We start from the raw sequence: 27,391 nt of genomic DNA, 5'->3' as shown, positions 1-27,391 counted from the left end.
TAACTGAAATTATGAAATTTGATTGCTACATATGCTGGAAATGTTTCCTCAAGTCTATTCTTTTGTCTTTTAACTGTTTATGTTTCTTTTTGTCTTAAAACTAGTAGTCGAATATGTCGCTCTTTTCCTTAGATCTACACGTGAGGACCTGGGAGGATGGCCACCATATACCGCTAATTCAAGGGAGATGCAGATTGCAGACCAAAATGCAATGCATGATCGAATTTGTGTGAAAAAAGAAGAGTATATGTCCATAAAAGCAAACTTAAACATAGATATTTATACATAAATGAAACGTTGAGAAGGGCCAAGCTGTTAATAGTGTTTACTTCTAGGAATGAGATTGGCAGGCTGAGGGTCGGCAGGAGGATTTCTTTTTTTCTAATTTTCTACAAATTTAAAAAGTGATGACAAAAAAAAGTTTTATAGAGTGTTAAAATATTTCCAAATGAATAAGATCACTTGCTTTGGGACCCCACTCCCACCGCGACACTCCGCAGTACATAAGCAGAAGAGGCAGCGGTGGGAGAATGCTGTTTGTTGCTGTTTGTCATCTCACATCCCCCTTTGCCCTCTTCTATTGACTATGGAGAGCTAGCCTCGCAGCCCCATACACAGAGGCAATGATTCAACTCTTTAAGCCATCTGGAAAATGACTGAGCATCCTTCTTGATCGCCTCAGTGCTAAAGAGCTGGGATTGTTTACTCTCAATCTTGAGTTTGCTTTCATGTAAAGAGACGAAAGGAGGAAATATCTTTCGGAATTTTAAAATGGATTACATTTAAGATTTCCTGGAATATTGCTGAAAGGATTTCCCTTCCCTTAATGAGCAAAGGCTCATAAAAAAACAGGGCAGGGCAAGAGAAGCCAAAAGAAGATAAGATGGTGAAGGGAAGAACAGATTAGCGTAGGGAGTTTCTAAAAAGTCTTGCAGGCCCGGCTTCGACAAGAACTGTGGAATACACTAGAGCATCCACGGTGAGGCTCTGGTAACTCTAGATCATGCAATCCTTGGCGACTTATTTGCAACAGAAAAGCAGAACACACACACACAAATAAAGCCACTTACTTTGTGCAAACGCCTCCTGTACGTCTCCCCCTACCCCTGTGAGAGAGTCCTGAGGCGTGTGGGTTGGGGTGGAGCAGGCGGAAGCTGACCGGACGGGCATGGGGATGGGCCTGCTGATGGTGTGGCTGGGGGAGGAGCGGGGAGAGCCTGCCCCCTGGGTCTGGAGAGACAATGCAAGTCATTAATTGTTTTCGCAAGAAGATGCCAAATGCCCTTCCCAGTGTCTCAGTCAAATGTTAAAGACAGTGACAATGAAATTCCAAAGTAGGTGGAAATCCTAGGTAATTAAGATGGTAATGCTCAACCTGAGTTGCAGGTGCAGATAATTTAGGACCTTACTGTACATGATCTGAACTTTTGGTTACAAACTGAAAGCTAAGAATATTAGTACTGCATTCATTGTTCTGTAATATAGGAGATGTTTGCCCATGTAATGAAGCTACTGTTAAGCAGTGATAATTACAAGGTGTGTTTATGTTCTCCTTGAAGGAAGCTCTATATAGAATAAAAAGACATTAGGAGAAGGTTTTAAATATAAACTCGGAGACTGTTAGGGATGGATGTGGTTTACATTCTTCCTAAACTTTCAACCTGTCTTGTCCTGGCATCATCTGTAGAGGATAATTTATAGTTCCAATCATGTCATGCCATATTGCATATGTTAAGTCTCAAATAAAGAATCAAATGAAGTGTAAATTGTTTAATCCCTGTTTTACAGTAAAAGTTGTCTTTGTCGAATTGCTCTGTGATTCAGGGATTCAAATGGGGAAGAGAAAAAAGAAATACTGGTTTCTAATTTTTGGGTAATGTTTCCTGTAGGAATTGTCCTCCTTGCCTATGAAAAAGCAGTATTCTGGCAGCAAGAACAGTGGAATTTTAAAATGAGTAAAGAAAAAAGGAGAAAACAACTTCAAAGCCATTTATCTCCTCATTTCAGCCCTTGCCATGAAATAATTCTGAGGCTGTCAAACCTTGAATTTCACAGTCTTGGTTCTAAAATAAGGTCTCTTGGAAACATTTCCTGTTTTAATAATTAGTTTACAAAGGAAGTAAAGTCAGCACGAATAAGAAAATGTAAGAAGTGCATATATAACAGATTAGGTATTCACATAAATTCCACTCCAGTCCACTGGGTCTGGCCAGGGAGAGTGAGGACTCTTCCACAGCAAGGCCCAGAGATTCATCATCACCCCATTCAAACCCCAGACATGCACCACCAGAGCCGTGCTCTGGAATATTCGATTTAGGTCTTTGCTGTGGGTTCAGCTACTTGCAGTTAAAACACACAACATCAGTGTTGTAAAATGCCATGCTGTTAGCTTTCCAGGGCTCAGCATCACACATAAAAGTCAAATCTATAAATTGAGAAAAATCCCGAATTAAAAACGAAGCAAAACAGAAAATAACTCATGTGATGCTCGAGGCGCTGAGGATTCCACTCTCACTCACAACAGTACCTTGGAGTGGCCTGTCGGGCCCAAGGAAGAGAAGATTGCCTGCTTGTGATGCTTTGCAGCCCCTTGCCCCAGCCTGCTCGAGGATGGGTCTGGTTTCCCCCAGCAAACTTGGGCAGCTCAATGTCATTACCACGAAACCTCTGCTTCTGAGGTACCTGGGCATTTCCTTGCTTCCCACACCAATAAGTGACCTCATGTTTGAGTCATGCTTTGCCATGTACACAAGGTTCTCATGTACATCCTCATGGGTTTCTCTCCATGACCCACTGAAGTAGGTCCCATTATGCTAAGTGTGCGGTTATGGACCACAATGCTCAGAGAGGTGAAAAGAATTGCCCAGGAGATGGAGCTAGAGTGTCCGAGCTGGGGCCTGCCCTCGAGTGGGGGGACCTGGATGGGCTATTGCTGGTGACGGATCCTTCAAGGGAGACAGGTGTTGGTTAGGTACCCTGAGATCAAGTGCCTCTCCCTGGCAACCCGTCCTGCACATCCTTTTCAAGACAGGCTCCTCAGCAGAGCTCCTTGCCCTTTCTCATCTGATCTTTTTACCAAGGAACCAGGTGCAGCTGGGAGGAGGGACTGGTGATGATGGGAAGTTGGACGGAGGGGTTGAAGGAAGAAGGCTCCTTTTGGCTACACAGGGTGGCTTACCTTCTCAACCCTGGAAGCCAGATCCTCTTCTGTGATAGGAGATTCTCAATAATGATAAAACTCCATTTTTGTATGTAATTTACAGTCTCTAAAGCACATTTACATACCTAGTTTTGTTTTATTCTCCCACTAATCAGTGCTAGGAATGATAGTAGCTTATATCTGAATAGCAATTGGCAGACTAGAAAGCATTTGAATCCCATCTACTTCACTTAATCCTCTCAACAACCATACAGAGGTATTATTACTCTCATTTTTCAGGTTAGCAAGCTAGGATCAGAGGTGATAGTTACCCAAGGTCTCTGAGCTAGTGAAGGACAGAGATAAAATGGATCCCCCGACTTTAGGCTACAAGGCCAGGGCTTCCCCAGGGCACCACAGCTACTCCTCAGAATTGTGGGCACTGTGACCAACCGTCACATATTTCCATCTATGTCTCATAATATACCTTCACTAACAACCTGAAGATTCAGAAGGCGTAGGACACAGACTCACTAGGGAGTGGTGACGGAGCAGTGGCCTAGGGCTTTCTGCTGGGCCAGGCAGTACCTTCTAGTTACTGGGTCAGTGCCCAGGGTGGGGCAAGCAACCTTCAGGCTGGTTATCAGCCAGTACAGAAATACAGGTCCACAGTCTCTTATCTGCAAATGTGAAATCCAATGGGCAACACATGTTGTTTCATAATTAATGTGAGGCTACTTATGTGGTGTCTGCACTGGATTGCATTTCTAAAGCCTCAAAGATTCTGAGTTCCGGAGCATCTCTGGACCCAGTGATTTCAGATATGGGGCTGTGGGCCTGCTTTTCAATATTTGACGGCTGTGCTGGGGCTGTAGTATACGCCAGCCCTGCTCATACCTGTGCCACCAGGCTCTGCAGTATAGGGTGCTTGTGGGGTTCCCCCCTCCCCTTTGGGTACCGCACCGGCCCCACCTCTTCTTGCTTAACACCTTGTCTCCAAAGGCAACTTTTCCTACACCTTTCTGCCTGTTTCCTGTCTTCAAAACTCCCATCAGCGGTCTTGCGTTAAGAGAAAAATAACGGACTGTGGTTACATGTTAAGGGAAAAACAATTGATGGAGTCTAAATTACACCAATGTGTGAATGGCTAATAGCCACCAACTCCTAAATGAATCTCCGACTGGTGCAACTTCAAGCAGTCTGATTATATGAAGAATTTAGGTGGAAGATTCTATGCTGAAGTAAAGATTCACTGCATCTTTCCTACAATTTGTAACTCCCCAGTCATGACCAGTCTTTACCCAGACTTGGGGGTAGAACCCTGGCTCCCTGGGTGATCAGGGCCCCATCACCCTTTGTCAGGACACCGGACAGTTTGATGCATAGTAGGCATTGCTGGGAACACCATCTCTGTTCTTCCTTTCTGCTGTTCTTGCAGGACCACTAGGGAATGGCAGTTGCCTCTTGGCTTTGGGGTAGATTAGTGAAGATGTCACAGAGTTTCATTTTCACAGGTGTGGCCCCTATAGAATGGTGGCCTCTGGTCTGGTCATGAAGCATGGTTGTCGGCTAACAACTTTAGAAGAGTTAGAATGAATAATCTCTGTGAACGTCCTTTCCTGGAAATTATCCGGTGATTAATGGAGCAAAGACTTAAGGGACAATGGTCCATGCAGATCAATATATAGATCTCAAATTCCCGAGAAGAGGGGTGATTTATGGAAGAAGGAAAACATACATCATACTTGGCAAATTTAAAATTGTTCTCTTCCTAGAGAATAAATGAAAAATTCATTTCTACCCTCCATTCTCTGAGTCCACTCAACCTGCTGTTGTATCAATTTTTAAAAAGTCTGACAAGATCCATAAATTTTCCGATTTTTTTCCAGGAAGTATTTGGGTTTCCACTCAGCATCAGAAAGGAGGAATGCTTCAAGGAAAGTGCCTAATGTCTAATTGTGGAGCCAGTACTGTCTGGAGAAATGGCAGAGCAGATGACCATGAGACAGGAGGAGGTGGTACTATGGACCCTCCCCCACCCAGGTACCCTGCCCCCGAAAGTCAGCCTCTCAGGTTTGGGGGAGAATGCAGTGCGGTCAGGCCTGGTTTTACGTAGCAGCCTGTTTAGCTACATTCAACCCTCTCTTCATCCTTTCTTCCAGTACACACTGACTGATTATCATCATAGGGCTTCTTGTGGGGATACAGATGAGATGACTAATTCTGACTGGTCAGACAGGCGGCACCATTTGCCCTGGGTCTTATAGCAGAGATTTCCAGGCAGAAAAGAGCAAGTACTGGGGTGGGGGAGAGAAGAGCATTCCAGGGCTTGGAGTATCAAGGGCAAGGCGTGGGGATTGTGAGGGGTACTGAAGACACAATGGGAAGGCCAGTGGGGTTGATGCAGCAGGTTCTCTGTGGGGAGTGGACTGGGATGAGGCTGAGAAGGGGTGGAGTCAGGTTTGGGGGCCTCCAGTGTCATAAAAGGGGCTTAGTCTTTATCGTGAACTAAAGCGTCATTTTCTAAGGCTTTTAAGCACAGAAGCAATTTTTACTTTTCTAGAATTAATTAAACAACTCCTAATTTAAAAGAAGTATGAGAGAGAGAGAGAGAAAGAGAAAGAGAGACAGAGGCTGGGAAGGTATGCTTTTGAACACAGATGTTAGTCCTAATATTGCAGTTGATTATTTATGATGTGAATGATCCCCACCTGCCCTCATTTCTGATCGCTTCACTACTCCATAGAAAACCCATAAGAGAGGATGAGCAGGGGAAATAATGGAAGGTGAACCTAAACTGTTAAAATCTGTCATTTCTGGCCTGTTCATGTTCCATAATATATTTGGAAGAAGTAGGAACCTGAATGACTATGATTTCCCGAGTTAATTGGGCCATCCAGTAGTAAATAGAGAAGAGAATGGGAGCAGGAAATGGAATTTGAAATGATGTGTGACTTTCTTCCCTTGATTGAGACAATTAACTAACAAGTTAATGTAAGGAAGAGAAGCGAGTGTGTGTATGTGTGCATGTGTGTAAAATGTGGGCCAAATTAGAAAAGTTTATACGTTCTCCTGTGTATGTGTATACATATATACATACATTTATGCTTATATCTGACTTGCATATAGTGTTTCACAAAGTGGTTCCACATTTGTTATCTTTTAAAATCTATACAACAGCCCTGTGAGCCATGTATTATCGGTATGTTTGAAATAAATTGCTAGGAAGTTAACTGACTTATTCAAGATCTTATAGTGGTAAGTGAGGAGCTGGGACCACCATAACTCAGGTCTAGCTCCAGTAATGTTTCTTAGAAAATTATTATTGAGACCCTACCTTCTGAACTAAAGGATACTTGGTTTTAGACCAGGTCATAGAATTTGGCACTGGAAGGATACCAGAAACTCTGGAACATGCTGTCACTGTTATTATATCCCAGCCGCCTTTGTTATTAAACTTTTTATGAGTGTTCTTTTTATGGTTCCTTCAATAAATCTTACAAATACACAAAGAAGAAAGAGGGTAGGATCATTTCGATTCAAGTTTGTAAAAAAAATTTATTGCTTATGATACCATAATCATTATATTACAGGCACCATTTAAAAAAAAATTCATGTTCTCTCCTCAAGGGGAATAAATTCATGCATTACCTCTAACAAGAAACAGCGTAAGTAGGAACTATATATACCAGTATAATAAAATACATTGAACCACACAGACTTATGATAAAGCAAGTAGAGGTTATTAAATCAAGCACAATTTGTTGTGTGTGGCGTCTTAAATCTGATTTTACAAAGAGAATGTCGCCAAAGGGGAAAGGCTCATAAATAAAAACAGAATTTAGAAGCAGATGCCAGACTAAAACTTCTAAATTCTCTCCTTAGATCATGTTATACCATGAGAAGTCTATAAATTTGGATGGCATTTGTTTATTTCCTTGTAGAACTGCCTCTGCAGGATTGGGACATATGGGGTTCTGTCTTTAATTTTCACTGAAGGTCAGTCTAAGAATCAGCCACACGAAATCTACTGCGTGTGTCTGTTTTATTATTCACTACTTCTACGAAGCTCTGAGTGAAAACTTCATTTTATATTTTATGCCAACAGAAACTTTGGTCCCTTGAGAACTGGCATTTCTGTTCTGATAAAACCACCAATTATGTTTTCCTTTTTTTTTGCCTCACTGCTAGAAAGCTCAGAGTGACACCCTCGTCCCTTATGATTAGCACATTTGCATCTTCTTCAGTTTTCGATTTTTCTATTTCCATTTTATGAAGTCACTGTTTATGTCTCTAGTTGTAAGCTGCCTCGGGTCCTTTTTGAAAAGAGGCTTGACTATGTAAGCAAAGAAATGAGTAAGACCCGCAAACACTCTCCCCACCCAGACAACGCATTGCTGACATCTGGGTGTTGCCAATAATGGTCCTTAAGTACCTAGGCAGCAGTACCCACTGCTGGCTGACTTTCAAAGATGTGGCAGCTGTTGAGGGCCCAGTGGGGAGGGGCTGGAGGGAAAAAAGGCAGTAATGCTCTTATGGGCGCTGCCATGGTTTGGCTCTACACATTCATCTGTTTATGAACTTCCTGGTCCACTGAGCCTTTCAGGAATGTGCTGCCTTGGAAATGGTAGAGACAGGGTCCCCGAGGGAAATGGCTAAAGCAGGGCTGACTGGCTGCAGGATGGTTGCCTACTCTCTCCACTAGGAGAAGGAAGGTTATATGTGAGCCTTATTTCCTTTTTCTATGCACACACTGAGTAAGAGACAGGAAAGAAAAGAGGCTGTTTGCAGAGAAGCACCATGAGATGGCATTTTTTTTTAACCATGATCTAAGTGTGTTGTACGTACAACAGCAATACCCCATGTATGCATTTATGGGCAATAATACAAGCAGCATATGTGTGTCTTTTACCCAGGGGGACTGTCTCTCATTAAAATTTGACTTCAGTTTAGTGAAGTAATTTTTTTCACAAAATACAAATAATGTAATACATTGTCTTTATTGTCTGACATTACAGATTTGTTTTACACTTTCCTTTTTTACAGACCTTGGGAATGAAGGGTAAAAATGTGTCCAGCATCTTGCAAACATTTTTTGTTACACACAAACACGCACAGTGAATAACAGGAAAGAGAATACAGAAGAATGAAAAGGTACGTTGAAATCAGATAGGCTGTGGTTCTAATGGATCCATGGAAATACCATAAAACTTTTTGATAAGACCAGTAAGTGGGATATATTGTTATACACAGCTTGGTACATGCACTTGAAATGAAAGCTGCTTTTATTTTGCCATTGTTTTATTATTATTGTATTTTGAGTACGCTGCTCCCTCTGCTGGCTTCTGCAACTGGCTACATGGCCAGACAGGGGGCTTCAGTTCAGGCTACAGTTAGACAGTCAGTCACAAGGCTCCTATTTCCAGGGAAGATGTATGTAACACCTTGTGAACTCCTACAGCAGAAAGGTGCTTGGTGGTACGAGAAAGGCTGAAAGTTACCTATTCTTTGGAGATGACTGTCAACCAATGGTAGGGATTCTGGTTTGGGAAGTGAACAGTTACGGAGTCCAGTCTTTCTCTTATTAGACTGAACACATAACGGTGAGCAGTGGGGAGCAGGGCTTAAACATTATGCAATGAAAGGAGATGTAATTGGCTGGTTTTTACAAAAAGAAGTTCCACATCTTTTCAGTAAAATGGAAACTGAACTGAATATTCACAGCATGAGAGGATGCTGAGGTTAGCTTCTGATGCTGTGGATTCTACCTAGTGTAATGTTAGTGATTGTGGTGAGTGTCTTTCTATGAAGAGAAGGGTCTGATCAACAACCCAGAAGAGCATGAGACTGGTTTGAAACTTAGACCCCTGGAGGTCTAAAAAGTCTCCAATAGGTTAAAGGGTGTTCCCTGTTCTAAAGGACATAATAGCTCTTCTTTTGATGTTGACGGTAGTGATAGTTATAAAAAATGCTAAATTTTATATGTCTCCAATCAAGCACTACATTGAAAAGGAAGCAAATTAGTATAATTTTTTTTTCTCTTTCCAAACTGAAGCATGAACATACATTAGAGGCGAAAGCAATGAGAAAAACGGCAGGACGGCAGGCCCCTCCACTGTTAGTTAAGACCTGCAGTAGGGGACATAACTTACTCCCTGCTTCAATTCTTCTTCCTACAGAAAGATCGAATCAATAATAGTTAGATTACCCAGGGTTCCAATAAGAGCAGGTACACAGTGTGAAGGAATGAAGGTGGGGGAAACCTCAATGTGGCTTTGATGGCAGGTCAAGCCTCTTCTCCTGGTGACTTTAGTTCCAAGTCTATTTGGATATTTGAGACTACAGACCCATCTCTTTCCTCCATGCATCCAACCATCCTTCAACATGATTTCTCTCTCTATCCTGCTATTGGTACATCCTGATACCATAGACTATGCTTAATTAGGCTACGTTGATGCCAAGATAGCTGGTGGTAAATAGACTCCTATCCCATTGCTACAGTGACAGAAGCTACAGAAGTAGAACCAGGGGGCTGTTTTCAGTTTCCTGTCATTCAGTGAAGGGAAAGATGGGATGGGCCCACTTCATTTGGTAGATTTGGAAAAACAAAAACCAGAAAGAGCTTTTTTATATCATCAAATGAGATAATAGGGCAGAAACAGCAAGAGGTTATTATTTATCTAGTCCTGTCTTAACATAGATAGTACAACAAAAACTGAATTCTGCACTTTATATGTCTAATACAATGAAAAGTAAACTTTGTTTGGTAAAGATAAAGCATTCCTGACACTGATGGCAGGAAAAGTCGACTAAGGAATATAAAAGAATAAAGAAAACAAAAGACAAAAGTGTTACACTTACATCAGTGCCTGGGACACAGTAGGTTCCAACAAATATTTGTTAACTATTTAATTTTTTTTAATTAAAAAATAAATAAAGAAAGGAAGGAAGGGGGAGAGAAAGAAAAGTAAGAAAAGGAAAGGGAAGGAAAGGAAGGGAAAGAAAGAAAACAATACAGAAACAATAAATGATGGGGTGTCAGGGATGTGGGAGATCCAGGGACTGAAAGGCAGGACATCTTGTCTCACAAATGATTGTCCCAGAGACTTTGCCTATGTCCTTTTATCAGAAGTTTTAGTTCCTGCCTTTGGCGTGTCACAGTTTCAGTCCATACTGGTTCGTGCTTATTTACATCAGGCAGGATGACAACAGAGCACTGAAACCTCTGCTGGGGCAGTCATGGACATGAGGCCATAATTAGTCGGCTTTTGGGTTGAAATGCAATTTAGTGCATACTGAAGAAGGGAATAAGGTTTATGAAAGAAAGAATGCCGCTTCCCAATGAGAATTATTATTATAACACTCTGCAGAGGACTTCTATAGATCATCTTATTAAATGCTCTACCTGAAGAAAAGTTAAGGAGATATTCCCATTTACAATTTGCATTTGAAACCCAGAGAAGTTATGTGACTTGCTGCTAAAGCCACACAGATTTGACAACGTTTACTGAAATTAACAAAGTTACTCCTCTTAATAAAACTATAATCACCAAAATTATTTAATGGCTGTATCTTCATTTTCTGAATTAGATATTAGCTTCTGTTTCGATTAGTCAGAATTTCTGAAGGCTATGAAATGTAAAATATTTCTAAATAAATCCAGTTTTACTACTTCCAAGGACAAAAGGAACTGTAAATGAGCCCACTGGAAATAAGTTGTGCCATGAAGGTCCTCAGTAGTCTGGTTCCAGGAAATGGATAAGAACGAGCCCTATAATTGACTGCTATCATTTGATGTGCCTAAGAAGAGATACTAAAACTGACTTTGAAACCACATTTTGGAGGAACTCACATATAGTAGTTGAAAAAACCATTGCACATTACGTGCAAATTTCTTTTATTTTTTTAATTAAACATTTTTTTTTTTTACAAATGCCATAGTTGTAGGTCTAGGAAACATTTATTTGAAACATCTTACCTTTAGTAGCTTCATGAGACCTTCTAACTGGACCATTAGCTCTCTCCGGCTCTCCTGGAGAGCAGACATTCTCTGTTCCAGCTCATCCTTGCGCTGTCTAAGAAAGAAGCAGGTGTCATCAGAAACAGCATTCAATTCACTGAGCTAATCACATTTGCCAGTCTTGTGGACCGCTAGAAAAAGGGCATCTCTGGGTCTTTGACATAGGTTACCAGGCAGGGAAATGTCAAATGAATGAACAATTATAGCTTGGGTGTATGTTTATTTGTTAAAAGTCATACTAAAACAAAATTAAACTCTTATTGGATATTTACCCCCATCTACCCTGAATTAACTATTTAATGAAATCTTTTCTGAATGCTTATTATGTCATGGGCCCTGTGCTGTGCCATTGGGTTCCCTTGAGATAATAAACAAAAACCAAATTGTCACTGAAAAAAGCCAATCCCTCAGATCCTCCAAAACCAAGGACCCTTTTGTAAATCTCACAGAAAACACTGATTACCTTAGTATGTGGAAATCGGATTTAGAAAAGTACATTTTTCATCTCTTCGATTCTTAGTATGCAATGTGGTGCCTTTCAGAGGAGAAATATTCGTGGTATAGTTTTTATAGTCGATATAAATCTTCTGGCTTCGGTTTGGCTGCATAGAGTGAGGTCAGAATAAAAGGAGTTCCCATACAATTGTTCTAACAATCTACAAGGTTTGTGTTTGCTTAATTTTGGTTTGTTTTGCAGAACTTCTATCAGCTGTCAGCAAGAATGAAAACAATGAAGGACACGAATATTAATGATTCACATTTCTGAAGTATATTTTCCAAATCTATTTCAAATCTATTATTTCATGACCATTAGTGAAAAAGTAATATATACATCTTTTCCTTGCCCCAAAGGCTCCTGTCTGATTTTGAAAATTGGAAATTATATTTTAAAAAGTGTGTGGATGCTTTAACCACGTATGTGTTAATGTATGACTAAGTATGCCTAATCTCAATGGCACAGACACAATATTAAGTGGAGCTATAGCAGGGACTCTGAAATGAAAAACTGACAATATAAAAATGTCACACTGAGTTAGGTCAATGACTCATCCAATTAAAAGATATTTTGTGGGAGGACAGGTTATGGATATAAAGGAGACATTTTTAATTTGCTTTCATATAGGCCTTCTCTATAATGAATTATGAATTTAAAACTTATAAACACATCACTCTTTTTGAAAATATTTATATTTTGGGCTTTTATTGCCATTTAAAGCTTATTCCAGAGCAATCCTTCCTTTGATTTTCTCTACAATTGCCTCTTTTCTGAATCCCGAGGACAAGGCACATCATAATTTTATAGACTTTAATTCTATCTTATTTTAGTCTTTGGTCTTTCTGGTCTGTAGCGTTCTAATTTTGGAAGTCTTGCCCAATTCGAAAATATTCTTCAATGACAAACCCATTAGCTGTTTTTTCTTTGACCTTGTCTGCACCTGGTGTTCCAACTACATCCTCAGAAGGGCTTGGCAGAAGAGTAGATAATGTTTCTGATTTATTTCCAGTTCTCTTCTAGATACTGTTCTATAAATTTTGGCCTTTTGATCATAAGAGCACTTTGAGAAGAAGGTTGAAGCAAACTTCTAATATTATAGGTAAGAAATATTAAGAGAAGCATCCAAAAACTATCAGAAAGAGTTAGCTTATAGTAATCTATAATTAACCAACATTGAAAAAACCTTACTTGTACATTTATCTTACAGTAGTACTCTTTCAAAACGTGACATTTACTCTTTCATGCATTTGATCGAATTACATTTTTAAAAATCATTTAATAATGATAATAATTTTTAAAAAATCATTTAATAATGTCTTCTCTATAAGTGTTTATACCCGTGGTTACCAAATGTGGGTAACACATCTGTGGTGTAGCCTCCACTGTTCCAAGGAAAAATGAGAAAACAAGGACTAAGTAGTGATTTTGTTTTCATAGAGCTAAAAATATTCACGTCTGAACGAATGCCTTTTATTCTGTCAGATTATTTCTAGCTTTTTGTGTGCATTAAAACCTACTTCCTTTAGGACAGCGTTGGAACAATAGGCAAAATTTTAATATGAACTGTATATTAGATAATAATAAATAACAATATTAACTTTCCTGAATTTGATGATGATACCATGGTTATACAAGAGAATGTCTTCTTTTTTCTTAGAAAATATATACATAAGTATTTAGGGATAAAGTGTTATAATGTCTGCAATTTACTCTCAAATGGCTCATCAAAAATGCATATGTAATTTACATATATAAGCGTATATAGGGAGATGCAGAAGGGTGTGGCAAAATGTTTGCAACCTCTAGGTGAAGCGTAGAAGGAAATTCATTGTGATATTCTTACAACACTTCTGTAGGCTTAAATTTTTTTCAAAATGAAAAGTTGAAAAATATACTGTCATTCATGAAACTTGCAATAACAGATGATGGTAGTTTAAAAATGTCATTATATGGTAAAACAAAAAGTACTCAACTTTATGTTGTTTCCCCAAAATAATAAAAAAATTAAGCTGGTCTAATGAAATTCAAGTCTGGAAACCACAGATGTGCATCAGAGATTATGATTCCATTTTTAATTGGTAAAAACAAAAAAAAAGTCTCTTTATATTAATAAGTTTTCTCGAAGAATAATTTTATATACTTTGAAAAGAATGCCATGTGTATAATATGATGCTTATTTTTTAGGCAAGGGATAGATATGAGAATTTATACTTGTTTTTCTTAAGATTTGTAGTGTCAAGTTGCTTCTGCAGTTTTCATTAATGTTTTCTTCACTATAGAACATGGTATTGTCTTTGCAAACATAGTTCTTTAGCTGTCTTTTAATGGTTCTGCAGTGGGAAGCCTCACTAGATCACCTTGCAAAATTTCCCTCAGGTACTCTATCCAATATGGGAAGGAAAGACCTAGGGAACCACATGGAATGTTCCAGCCCTTTCTCTGCTTCATCTGTGCCTCTTGATTGCCTGTATTCTTGAAATTATGAGTAAAGCTCAATACTAGAGTAAGATCATGTGAATCTGACTTGACAATCTAATCCACTGTGTTAACCTGATACGTCACTCATTCTCTAATGGCTTCCTGTTGTAGGACTGATAGCAATATCCTCAAGATGAATGAACTAAATGAACAATAAAATGGAGGATGATAAATCTGATAGCAGTGTAGATGGACCGGAGGCTGGGAATCAGGAAAGTGTTTATTACAATAGTACAGGCAGGAGATAATTAAGACCCAAGGAACAGAGATAGAATATACCTGTGATGCTCATTGTGCAGGATCCTGGGCAAGTTATTTAACTCCTGTGGATCTCAGTTTCTTTATCTATAAAAAGACTATAATAGTAATGTCCAGCTCCCAGGATTTTTTTTTTACAGCTACTGTATGGAACAGTGTATGTAGAGCTTAGTGCATAGAAAGTGTCAGATTAGCACACAGAAATGCCTATCCTATAACCCTATTCAGTTGCCAGATCTCGGTTGCAAACCTGGCTTTCCACTTTCTTGTGGCTAAAGTAAAAAGGGACATATGATCATTTAGAAAGGTCATGATGCCCTTAAGATAAAAATAAACTATGCGTTCATGAAAAGCAAAGCTCTGATCTTGCTGCCCCCATTCCCCTACTAAATACATTTCTCCTGTTGGCTTCTCAGTAAGAGGCCCAGAAAGGATGTAACAGGTGGAGAATACCTCTGTCAAAGCTACAATAAGGAGTCCCTTTGGCGGCTTCACATGGTCACCCCTCAATGGGAACTCAAGGCCAAAGTAATTGGTGAGAAGTCATTGTTTTGGAACTCTTTGAAAGTCTGAAATGACTAAAAGATTTAAACACCCACAGCAGGTTTTCTTAACCTGGGATGTCAGGGTATCTTTGAAATCCCCAAATTGTTAAAAAGTGCTTAGCACAAGTATAAATGGTTCATAAGCATCTAAAGAAATATACTTCAAGGGAGTGTACTTCTTCTTCCAGGCAGAAGAAATGTGCAGAATATGGAGGCAGGCAAGTGAATCAGCTAGGATTTAGGTGTCTCAAGCCTCAAGCCTTATGTGTGGGCCACCAGCTGACAGTGAGGGCCGAAAGTCTAGAAGTTCCCCACAGAACCAGACTCCTTAGTGTAGCTTTGAGCTAGGCTGGGGTCATGGGAATGCCCACGAGTCAGGGCCAGAGGATGGTTAAAATTATTGGCCTGTTCCAAGATAGCAACATCAAGGAGGGAAGAAATATCAGTTGGAAAAGTCATCATCAGTGAACCAGGCACATAAAGATGCCTTCCCAGATGGTATCATCCTAACGGAACCAAATACTTTGGAAAGCAAATGCTAACTGGGGGGAACCAGTGAAAATGCTTATGAAAATTCCTAGTCACCACCCTTCCACTAGAGAATGGGACGGCCAGTGAAGAGTTATAAAGAACATTCCAGGCAGAGACAGGGTGCCCTGAGGTGTAGATGAATGACTATTTCTAAGTTGGTTTATTCAGTTATATTTCTGTGTACACTAGACTTAACTTTCTTGTAAGTCTCGAGGGCCTACATGATCCTATTTGGCAAAAGATGCTTTCAAGCAGTGATTTTACTTTCACATGCCTTTGAGGAGGAGGATGTAAAACATCCCTTTTTCCTTTTTTTCATTTTCATCCCTTCTGGGTGATGGTAGTAGAATGTGCAAGAGTTTCTATAACATCTCTGTGAAAGTAGGACCAGAAATCCCATACGTTGAAAAGGAAGAATTTCTGTTTCTTCCATTAAATTATTTTGTTCTTCCAAAGTATGACGTGATCTCTTCACATCAAGCAGCCTCCACCAAGATGCAAGTTCTATAGGTCTCCTTTCCATAACTCAGGCCTTTGGTGGGTTTGCCCCTCTAGCCAGGTGCACAAACCTGGGGAGACTGGATCCCAGCTGAGAGGCAGGGCCTGCCCCCTGGCCAGATGTGCTGAGTGCCCAGATGTTAATACGGCCAAAGGGCAGGGTTAGGGTGGAACCCCCAGAAACATCCATGACTACAGTCAACAGGGACTTGATAAAATCCAAATATAGCCATAGAGAATCTGCTTAATTTAGTCTCTTTGTATGGAGGAAGTAAGTGGCACTCTAACTCTGACAAGAGTTTGAGAGAAGAGGCATCTGTACTTATTATAAAAATTATGCCTCAGAGTTAGATTTACCTGAAATATACTTGGCATCCAAATTGAAAGATGGAAAGAATGTTATACTTGCTAACTACAAGTGCCTTGTGAAATATCCATATGACATTTTCATGAGGGAATGTCTTTGAGTTTATGTTTGTGTTGTTTATTACACAGACAGGTTTGGGTAAGTGCCATATTCAAGGTATGGTGGTTAAGTCTGATTGGAGCCCATGGTGTGACTCTCCTTTTGCACGTGGTCACAGTCCTCATCCACGTCTTACTACTCTCTACCGGCCTGACCCTGAGAAGTGCCCTGAAATTCAGGGCTTGAACCAAAAGACCTTCTTAGGTCCTTCCCAACTCAAATATTTCATGATGACAGACTAGGTAACAGCAGGCCTTTAAATTCATTTGTAGAACAAGAAGGTATGAAAATCTGTATGCAAAGCTATTAGGGACCAAGATTTAGAGATAATTTATGGGTCACAGGTAAATTTTTAAATTAAAAAAACTGTGATGATTCTTTAGTTGTTTACATATTTGTTTTGTTGATCACTTTTATCATAAACCTATTGTTGATAGTGCAAATAACTAAAGAGAGTTGAGTTCAAATTTTTTCCAGTAAGACAGATATAGAGAACAAACAAGTGGTTACCAATGGGGAAAGGGAAGGGAGGAGTGGCAATATAGGGCTAGGATATTAACAGGTACAAACTATTATGTATAAAATAAGCTATAAGGATATAGTGTACAACACAGAATACAGCCAATATTTTATAAAAACTATAAATGAGGTATAACTTTTAAAAATTGGGCATCACTATGTTGTATACCTGTAACTTATATAATATTGTACATCAACTATACTTTAATTAAAAAAAGAGAGTGCACTATAAAAAATTCTGTTTTCCGGTGAAACATTTTGTTTCGGATCTAAAGAACACTGTTTCCTTTTCTCTGTGTCAAAGAAAAAATAAATAAACAGCCTCTTTCCCAAACCTCCAAATTCCAGCAATTAGATGTGTGCTATTAAAAAAACAAACAAACAGATATTAGCAGCTATGGTGGCTGAGGACCGTTTTCTGGTGGACACTGTTAGACTTTATTGAGGATCTCAGACACCTGTATTTCCTGAGACGCCATGGGCTCCTTTCCTTACCTGAGGAGGCGGAGCTCTGCCAGCAGAGTGGGGTTTTGCTGCGCCTTCTCTGGAGTGGGCTGAGAAGCTTGTTCATGCTCTAGCCGCAGCCTCTGGATCTCCTGTAAGATTTCTCTTGGGAGAGAGGAGGAAGGTAAGAAACCCAGGTCAGTTAACTTCCAGGATGTCCAGGATCTAACATCTGAGTAGTAAAGGGCCACCAGAAAAAAGAAAGAAGGGGTCAATCTATGTGTTGGAGCAGAACCAACCCTCATTACCTGACTGTGTTTACGAGGTGTTGGCTGTAGCTAGTTGGGTTAGGGAACCATTGACCGAAACCTCCCGCCTTGGCCAGGTACGATGATAACTGATAACTGCTTGCCTGAGTTGTCTCACAACAGGAGGTTCCGATAAGGAACGTGGTGCTCCCACTAAAAACTAACCAGGAGAATTTGGGAGGGGCCAAGACAGGGAGGAGACAACCAATCTCCCAGAATCCTTCGTGCTGGAATCCATCTTGGATGAGAGATGCGCGCGCCACCAGGAAGGACCCTGAGTCAGACCACATACGGGCCGAGCAAGATGATTGGCCAGAGACATCCCGGAAACTAAGTCCATTACCATAAAACCTGAGACTGCGAGCCACGTGGCAGAGCAGATCTCCTGCGTTCCCTTACCCTGCTGCTCTGACCCCGGGCGCCCGTTCACTCCCAATAAACGCTTTGCTTTGTCAATATGTGTCTCCTTGGACAATTCATTTCTGAGTGTTAGACAAGAGCCCACTCTCCGGCCCTGGAACATTGTTGCCCCTTCCTGCAACAGTTGGGTGCTCTGGGTGAGGGGATACTGCCTTCATCTCCAGTACATCCAAACTAGGAAGACTCTGCAATATGTCATTGCAATATGTCAAGCTGAGTGTTCTCCCCAGGACCTAACACTCTCTCTAGTCAGGAATATAATGCTGTGGTAATGTGTTCAACTTTGCAAAGCGCACTGCTTAAGAGACAAAAATGAATCTTCCTCTTATTTATGATCTCAGTCTGACACCATAAAGTACCTGCAGCTACCAAGTAAGAGATGCTTGGAAAAAATAAGGATAAATGGTGCTCATTTTGCAAAACTAAATAACCCCATTCTCTCACCAGGAATGAAATTCTTCTCACTGAATTTATCTGAGAAGCCCCCAGGTAGGCAAAATTCTTTCTCTTTTCCTTAATATTTTCAGCCTTAACAATGTATCTGAATAAGGGTAGCCTTGTGAAGGAAAGTGCTTTTAAAAGGATTCACTGTAATGGAGTCTGTGACATAAGAGTGCTATTGGTGTGACCCCTATCAGGGGTGAGACATGTCAGTCTATTATTGATGTTGGGGCCTGGGCTGCCCTGCACTGAGGTGAACATTAGGCCAGCCATAAGGGATGGGTGACCGATGTAAGACAAATTATCCCTAAGTGAGTTAGAAGCTATTAAGCAAGGTTAGAAGTCACAGGTTCTTGGGGGAGGGGTCAGTCTCCCATCCAGCAAAATGCAGAAGAGCCCATAAGATAGAACGAAGCACCAAGAATGGAAGGTGAACTTGGTGAGCGAGGGGGATGGGTGGCTTTCCATCTGAGAGGCTGATTTACAACTCCTGCTTCACAAACATGCCAGAATCAAGAAGCTAATTACCAGTGAGTCACTACACCTCTCATGGGTATGGTGGGAGCTTGGACCATAATTCAGTGGTTTTCAACTTGTTTTTTTGTCCCCCTTGGTGTTCTATAGTGGAAAATTTTCTTTAAAAGAAATCTTCCATGGAAACCCAACATGTCACACAGTTAAGAAGGAACTTCTCTGGTTAAAGAAAGGGGGGTGCCCTGTGCTACTAGCTCTTCTTCCTCTTCATACACCCCTACAGGGCCCCTGAACTCCCAGAGAGCCCAGCCTGGAAATCAGTGAACTGAGATTTCCAAGATCTTGAGGGCTAACATCCTGACATTCTGTGACTTCCACTAGTTCTCCTTGTTGGTTCTCAGGACAGAACCATGACACAGCCATTTAGCCCAAGGAAGAAAAAGAGAGAAGCAGCCCTGATCAGATGAGAATAAAGGTAAGATAGGTAAGGAGCATGAAGGCTTAGACTACACCCAGGGACTGTGCTGTCTTCCTTAGTCTCATTTAATCCTCGTAACAGTTCTATTGTATACAGACTAGTATAGTACCAATAGTTCTATTGGTACTGCTATTATCTGTTTTATGAATGAGGGAATCAAGCACATACCAGTTAAAAGTCTTGCCCAATTTCAATAAGTAGGTGGTAGCATTCATTTGAACTTAGGCAGGTTTGCCCCAAAGCCCATATGTGTTCGACTCCTTCAGTCTTTGGTACTTGCTTGGACAGGTCTAGCCTAGGCAGGCTGTGACTTCCACAATGTAATCTGAAGAGTCCAGCTACTCCTAATACTAACTCTAACTGGCTCCTCTAAGGAGGCTCTAAGAAAGCAGTATCTTCTAAAGATCATTTCTGAAATGTCTAAATGACTACCTAGGGTAGTCATGGAGTCAAGTGAGGAATTCTATTCTTCCTTGAAGCCCAGAGATCTGATTATTGGGTTAACTGTCACTTTGGAGACCATGGGATCCCTGGGTGAATTTCTGTGGTGCAGGAACTGTGACCTGCATAAGCTTCTGGGATGTGGTTCTGGGGTCTTTGGAAGGCATGAGGCCGTTGGCTTAGAGAGATGAGTTCAGGATGGACTAGATGCTCTTCAGGCACGGGGTGGGGAAAGAACTCAGGGAAAGGATGAAGCTCTCTTTCTGCCATCTCTTCTCATTTCCATTCCTTTATTCCTCTCATCCTAAAAACATGTATTCAGAGATTGCAATTCCAAAATGCCCTAGAAACAAGCAGTAAGAGTGGTAGCATGGTACAGCCAGCACATTCATGGGGTTTCTTGCTGATTCTGGAATCCCACATGGAGGTAGATATCCCTAGGTTATTTCCTTAAAGGAAGTCCTGATTTCCCCTCAAGTGTGCTATCCCCATGCTGAGTGGAAGCAGAGAATCGGAAGGGAAAACAAAGTGCTTTGGAGAGATGGGAGAGTAGATTAAAATTGAAACCAAGATACTTGTGGGCTTGTAAATTTTCACGTTAGTCTTTTTTTCTTTCTAAGAATATGAAAATGTGCCAAGTGAGTTTGTATCTTCCTTTTAATTTTTTTTTTTTTCTATAGAATTTTAAAGAATAGCATGACCGGGCTTCCCTGGTGGCGCAGTGGTTGAGAGTCTGCCTGCCGATGCAGGGGACGCGGGTTCGTGCCCCGGTCCGGGAAGATCCCACATGCCGTGGAGCGGCTGGGCCCGTGAGCCATGGCCGCTGAGCCTGCGCGTCTGGAGCCTGTGCTCCGCAACGGGAGAGGCTGCAACAGTGAGAGGCCCGCGTACCGCAAAAAAAAAAAAAAAGAATAGCATGACCATTTATCCCCAAATTTTCAGGTCATACCCTACAGGTATGCAACAATGGATCAAAACCTCCTTTACCAGTCTGATCTCAGAAGGGACATCAGTGTTTAAAGATGAGATTAAGTATTAAGACAGCTTGGTGTTGTTCTAAGAAATACAGAATGTACAAGTTGTTCTTATATGAGGCTTACTCAGCATTGAGTTTGAGATCTGACTCAGATATTTATTACTTTCTCACTCAGTATATATTGACTGAGTTTCTACACTGTTACAATGTACCAGGCATGGTTCTGGAGCTCAGGGGCCATTTGTCACAGCCTCTGTTCTCAAAGAACTTCCATATCAGTCAGGGAAGACAGACAATAAAAAGGAAACAAACACTTAAATGCGAGTTTTTTTCAGAGAGACATGTCATACACACACACACACACACACACACACACACACACTGATGTAACAGAGAGTGGTTCCTGGAATAGAGGTAGTGGGAGAGATCAGAAGGTGATCTTTTAGGAGGTGGCATTTGAGCTGAGATCTGAATGATGGGAAGGAGCCATCTCTGCAGAGAACCCAAGGAAGAGCTTTCTAAACTGCGAAAACAACTGATACTTTAAAGGCTGTAAAGAAAGTAAGAAGCAGGAGTGTCCCAAAAACCTTACCTGTTCTTGTTTTCTAGTTCTGCGATCAGCTGCCTTTGTTGCTTATTTGCATCAATGGTGAAGGAGATGTCAGGGGCACTCCTCTGCTGCGCTGGCTGCTGGAAAATATGTGGTTTATACTATTTAGTACTGGGAAGGAGAACCGACCTGTGTTTGAAAAGACAGGAGTCGTGAGATATGAACAAGAAAGAAAAAACTATTTCTATCAAAACAAAAAAAGCAAAACGTAAAATTAAATGGCCATTCCTCTCCTAAGGACCAGCTTTTTTAGGGATCTGGAGCACATCTATGCAGTGGAAAGCAGAATAGAATCCTTTGGCAGGCAAATATACAAAACATGGGAAAAATTGGTTTTTAGCTTTCTGACTTGAAATCTTTGGGGAACTAGTACATTCTTGCCATGCTGTTCCCATCGCAACTATTCTTTCAGTAAAGGTGGGGTTAAAAAAATATATCACTGCTGAAGTATCTCTTTCTCTAGAGTTACTGTTTAACCACTGTACTATACAATTAAAAATTGTATAGTTTTAAAGTCATAGTTAATATGACTTTCTTTTCTTCTTTTGGTCAACATACTTTTAGCATTTCTGTATTCATATATTTAATTTTACACTGATGGATTGCAACCAGCTTTAACAACTAACTGGTGTATACGCAGTCATAACTTTCTCCATTCTTTTGTTTTTTTAAATAAAGTTATTTATTTATTTATTTTTCCCTGCGTTGGGTCATCATTGCTGCGCTTGGCCTTTCTCTAGTTGAGGCAAGCAGGCTACTCTTCATTGCAGTGCATGGGCTTCTCATTGCGGTGGCTTCTCTTGTTGTGGAGCATGGGCTCTAGGCACGTGGGCTTCAGTAGTTGTGGCATGTGGGCTCTAGAGCACAGGCTCAGTAGTTGTGGCGCACAGGCTTAGTTGCTCCGCGGCGTGTGGGATCTTCCCGGATCAGGGCTCGAACCCGTGTCCCCTGCATTGGCAGGCGGATTCTTAACCACTGCGCCACCAGGGAAGTCCCTCTCCATTCTTACATAATCACATATATATAAGAATATGATTATATAAGAATATATATGTATATATACCTCAAATACCATATTTATATATGTATTTATGGGTATGTGTATTTAGTCAAGGGCTTATTTGATATTGTTTTGTAAAAGCAGGGTCAGATTATGTAGACTTCCCTGTGCCTTGCTTTCTTTGCTCTACCGTACATTATAGAAATTCCTCAATGTCAGTCATTATTGCTTTTAAAGCAAATTTTAAAAAATTACAACTAATCTTTCTACCAAAGAATGCCACGGCTTAAAAAATAACACCATTGCCTAAGCCCAAAGACATGGTGAAACTCAGCCTGATTTTTCATTTCTAGAAAACTAACCATAGGGAAAGGTTTAAACTTGGTAAAGGTCTGGCTTTTATAAAGCTTTTCTATCATTTTTAATTAGTGTTTCTTTTAACAAAGAAACGATTTGTGTTGCTAATGAAGAAGTGTGAGGTCCTATATTTTATATCCTAAATGGTCTTCTATAGCTGGCATATGGGAACTTTGACATGTGATGCAGAGTTTTCTTTTGATTTTATGACATAATTTTCTCTTTCTTGCTATATTGAGAAAAGTAGAAACAACTCTTGATATATATCTCTTGATGTATTGATAAAAGTAGAAACTTATCTGAGCCAGCTGTGGATTTGAATCATTGCTTGTTCTTTATATTAACTGATTAGGAATTATCCAGAGAAATTGGGTATTGGTCTGGTTCAGCAGGAACCAGCAGGAATACCTCGAGCTCTGATTCATGCTAGACCAGAATGATAGCTGGAAAGTGCAAATGGAAGCAGTGGAAGGCCAGGTCGTTTTTAGGTCTTGCAGACAGCACAGTAGCAACTACTCAGCTCTGCTGTTGTGGCGTTAGCTATTAGGGTAACAATCAACGTGACATCCGCTTGTTCAGAGTACTTACAGACGAAGTGGACTCTGCTGCCAGTCTTGCCGCGTATCTGGCGATCAGCCGGTGCTCTTCATCAAGCCGGGTGGAGCTCTCAAGCATACTATTGAGAACAGAGCAAGAAAGAGTCAGTCAGGCAACTGAGAAAAGATGGGAATATTCATACTACCACCTGGAGTGGGCTGGCTATTTCAGTGTTTCAGTGCAAAAAATTTGATCGTTATACAAAATCCTGTTAGGTTAATGACCTCAGACTTGGATTCATGATATGATCTAATGTGTGGCCAGGAAGGTCCTTAATAAATCCTACCTTACAAAGAAATCTCCAAAGAGGAGTGACTTTCCTGATCAACATTTCTGATGAAAGAATACTTTCTCTTTAATTTAGTTGTATTTCCTTTAACAATTTAATTTCCTTATGACAAAGTAATACATGTCTGAAACCAACATGATAGACAATATGAAAGCAAGAAGGAAGAAGAAACCAACTTGTTCAGCCTCCAGCGATCCCCCACTCCTGGTATTGTGTAATCCTCTTCATTTATTGTGGAATGACTGGACTTAACAGACTTAATTCTAATGAATAGAATGTGGCAGAAGTAATGGAAGGTAACTTCCAAGATTAGGTTATAAAAAGACCCTGGCTTCTGTCTTGGGCATGTTTTCTCTCTCTCGAGCTCTTCTGGATTGCTTGCCCTGTGGGAAGCTGGATGCCATGGCACAGGCGGCTCTGTGGAAAGGCCCACGTGAGGAGGAACTGAAGCCAGCCAGTAACCATGGGTCTGGATCCCCTTCGGGAGAGCCTTTAGATGAGATCACAGCCCACCCACAGCTTGATTACAACCTCGAGAAAGTCCTGAGCCAAACATGGATTCCTCACCCACGGTGTTTGTTGTTTTAAGCTGCCGAGCTTTTGGGTAATTTCTTATGCAGCAATACACAATGCATATAATTCTCATCTATAATACTACTACCCAGGTAACTTGCCATTTTATATTTACTTCCAGAGAAGTAGAATTATGGTAGTGGCTTCTAATGACACGAGTGGGAATCATTTAGTGTCTCCTATAAATTTATAAAAATTCTTCCTGTTAGAATAAGAATATTCTGACCCCTTAAAAAAACTAATGCAAATAGAAGCATTTTCAACTCTCCTAGAGAGTTGATATTTCAGAAAGCCCTTCACATAAGACTAAGTTTTGGGTGCCACTAAAAAAAAAAATTCTGTGAAACATACCAGTAACATTAATCCTGTTAATAGACTAGTTGGTCATAGTTTAGTTTATCAGTTATTATGGTGAGTATCAGGCCAGGATCAAGGTTAGAAACCAGTTCCTCTCAATCCCCAAATATACTTATATTCTCCACTGGCTTATATTTAAGCCTGTTCCTTAAAGAAAAAAAGTCAATACTCATGGTTATACGTTAAAAATGACACACTTCTATGCCAATGTTAAGGTTGTAAAAATTATCCACTGGAAGACTTGGATCCCTATAAAGTAATGTACATTTATATTATTTATTTGTACACTTACATAAAAAGTAAACATGCAACATAGTCTTTCAACCTTTGTTCTAGAGTGAGAAGATGAATGAAAATGATTATACGCTTTCAGCATATTAGCTATGTCACTTAGCTCTTCTCTGCTTGGTGGAATCTGTTACTGTAACATTTTTTTTCTGGTCGTTTGGAAGATATTCCTGTTTCCCTTATCTATGCGCTAGTCTGTATTCCTCACATATGTAAACTGTACCTGTTCTTATCCTGAATTCTTCCACTAGATTTAGCCCTTTTCTCTAAGTTACCGTATCCTACCTAGAATACTCCTGAATTTCTCCATTTACCAAGTCACTTCTTCATCCTCAGAAAAAGAGCCTTCACTTTCCTGCTGCCTAAATGAGACAATGCATGTAAAAAACGTCAAGCTGGTATGATGCCTAGAACACATTAAATGCTCAAAATTATTAGGTAATACAATTTTATTATTATTTTGCCTCTTGAGTAACCTGTTCAGATTCATTAATGATTCTTGGCTCCTTCAAAATGTCATCTACAATCCAACAGCTATCTAGAGCAGGGCTTCTCAAACTTTAGTGTGTATACATATCACGTAGGGATCTTGTGAAAATGCAGTCTCTGGTTCTGGAGTGGGGGTGGGGTGGGGGGGTAGGATGGGACCCCAGAATCTGCATTTCCAACAAACTCTCAAGATACGTTGGTATTGCTGGTCCAAGGACAACACTTTGAGTAGCAAGGATCTAGAAGATCTTGAAAATAAAATGGAAAAGTTAAACACATGAAATGAACCCCAAATGTAAGCCATATAAAAGACATCATTTTTCATATCCATATAGCATTGTGATATTTTCACACAAATTCCCTTAAGACAGATATTCTAGGATTCAGGGCTCACCTATGTGTAGTATTAATCCCAGTGGATTGAGATTTCAACCAGCATACACATTTAAAGTTGGAATAAGAAACTATTTTTACTAGCAAAAGGCCGAATTAGTTCTGGACAATGGATGCTTTAAAACAGATGTTTAAAGCAGATGTGTTAGGACTTCCCTGGTGGCGCAGTGGTTAAGAATCCACCTGCCAATGCAGGGGACACAGGTTTGAGCCCTGGTCCAGGAAGATCCCACATGCCGCAGAACAACTAAGCCCGTGCCCCACAACTACTGAGCCTGCACACCTAGAGCCTGTGCTCCGCAATGAGAAGCCACTGCAATGAGAAGCCCGCGCACTGCAACGAAGAGTAGCCCCCAATCACTGCAACTAGAGAAAGCCCGAGCACGGCAACGAAGACCCAACGCAGCCAAAAATAAATAAATAAATAAATAAAAAGAAAAGCAGTGTGTTATAAAACACGTCTGTCCTCTGCAGTGGTTAAAAATAATAACTGAATTTCTTGTTACAGCTTCAATGAGAAAGTGAAAGTTTATGCTGTCCTTACTTTAAACATAAAACCACCCAAAAAAGAAACAATTTAATTTGATTTTAACACATTGGTCATTTTCTGGCTGCTGTATTAGAGACCATATGCCTAACTCAACACAGTTTGTGTAGACAACAAGGCCCAAATCTCCAAGCCCAGGACGATGATCTGTTTGAATGCCTGAAAGTGACATTGTCAAAAACATTTGTGTTTTGATAAATAAATAATAAAAAAAACCTTGATAAAAAACCCTCATGATAAAAGTGCCTTTTATCATGAATGACCAGCAAGTATAAATAACATGAAGGTTATATCAAAAAAAAGCCTCCTGGAAATGTAAGAAGGGAAGGTATGGAGTTTCATCTAGTAAGCTATAACTCATACTTCCCCTGCCTCTCCTTCCTCCAGCACCGAGTGAATGAGGGGTGGAGTGATGTATTGCCCCTTTGTGCACACAAACGATTTATAAGTCCACATGTGCCATTTCAGTACGTTCGCATTATACAAGGGTGAATGAGGCATTCACCTAATAAATTCCATTATTTCAAGACTTCAATTACAAATAGTCGGAAATGAATGGCCAATAATTCCCTAAATCATTAAAGAAATACCAATTCCAACATTGTCTCTATCCCTGCCTATTCATTTCCAGACTTTATAATCAGTAATCTTATTACAAGACCATGATGAATTTAAAAGGGTCTGCTGTGTAGACTGCATTTCAGAATAGGGAAATCTATAACGTTGAAAGCGCTCCACTTTCTGCCTTAAATACATGGCCAGCGTCTGTTGCTAGTGATTTCAAAATGGCATCTAGGAAACTCAAGTGGCCCCAGCTGAGCTAGGGCTTCCTAAATTGTGATTTAGCAGGGATTTCTGGGAACTCAAGGTTTGTTCACATTTCTCTGGTTTCTCTGCAGGCCTGTTTCCCTGGCAGTCCAGGGGTTAGGACTCTGTGCTCTTACTGCCAAGGGCCGGGG

The 27,391-nt window shown here is 40.4% G+C and overlaps 1 protein-coding gene across 2 annotated transcripts in view; it reads right to left on the bottom strand.

The window, feature by feature from the left end:
• DTNA (dystrobrevin alpha) overlaps positions 1–27,391 on the bottom strand; it is a 274,470-nt gene that overhangs the window by 14,160 nt on the left and 232,919 nt on the right. Inside the window, exons 15-20 of one of the 2 annotated variants that reach the window (XM_024764501.1) lie at positions 23,488–23,575; positions 21,525–21,622; positions 17,446–17,559; positions 11,118–11,214; positions 9,292–9,312; positions 1,071–1,230 (exon numbers count right to left, since the gene is read on the bottom strand). In XM_024764501.1, coding sequence (XP_024620269.1) covers positions 1,071–1,230; positions 9,292–9,312; positions 11,118–11,214; positions 17,446–17,559; positions 21,525–21,622; positions 23,488–23,575 — 578 coding nt within the window. The remainder of the gene's footprint in view (positions 1–1,070; positions 1,231–9,291; positions 9,313–11,117; positions 11,215–17,445; positions 17,560–21,524; positions 21,623–23,487; positions 23,576–27,391) is intronic. The other variant, XM_024764509.1, reaches the window with a different exon arrangement.

The sequence above is a fragment of the Neophocaena asiaeorientalis genome, unplaced genomic scaffold (assembly GCF_003031525.2).
Source record: "Neophocaena asiaeorientalis asiaeorientalis breed wild unplaced genomic scaffold, Neophocaena_asiaeorientalis_V1.1 scaffold210, whole genome shotgun sequence".
Classification (NCBI taxonomy): domain Eukaryota; kingdom Metazoa; phylum Chordata; class Mammalia; order Artiodactyla; family Phocoenidae; genus Neophocaena; species Neophocaena asiaeorientalis.
Note: the sequence above shows the minus strand (reverse complement) of the source record. Positions and strands in the feature narration are given on the sequence as shown.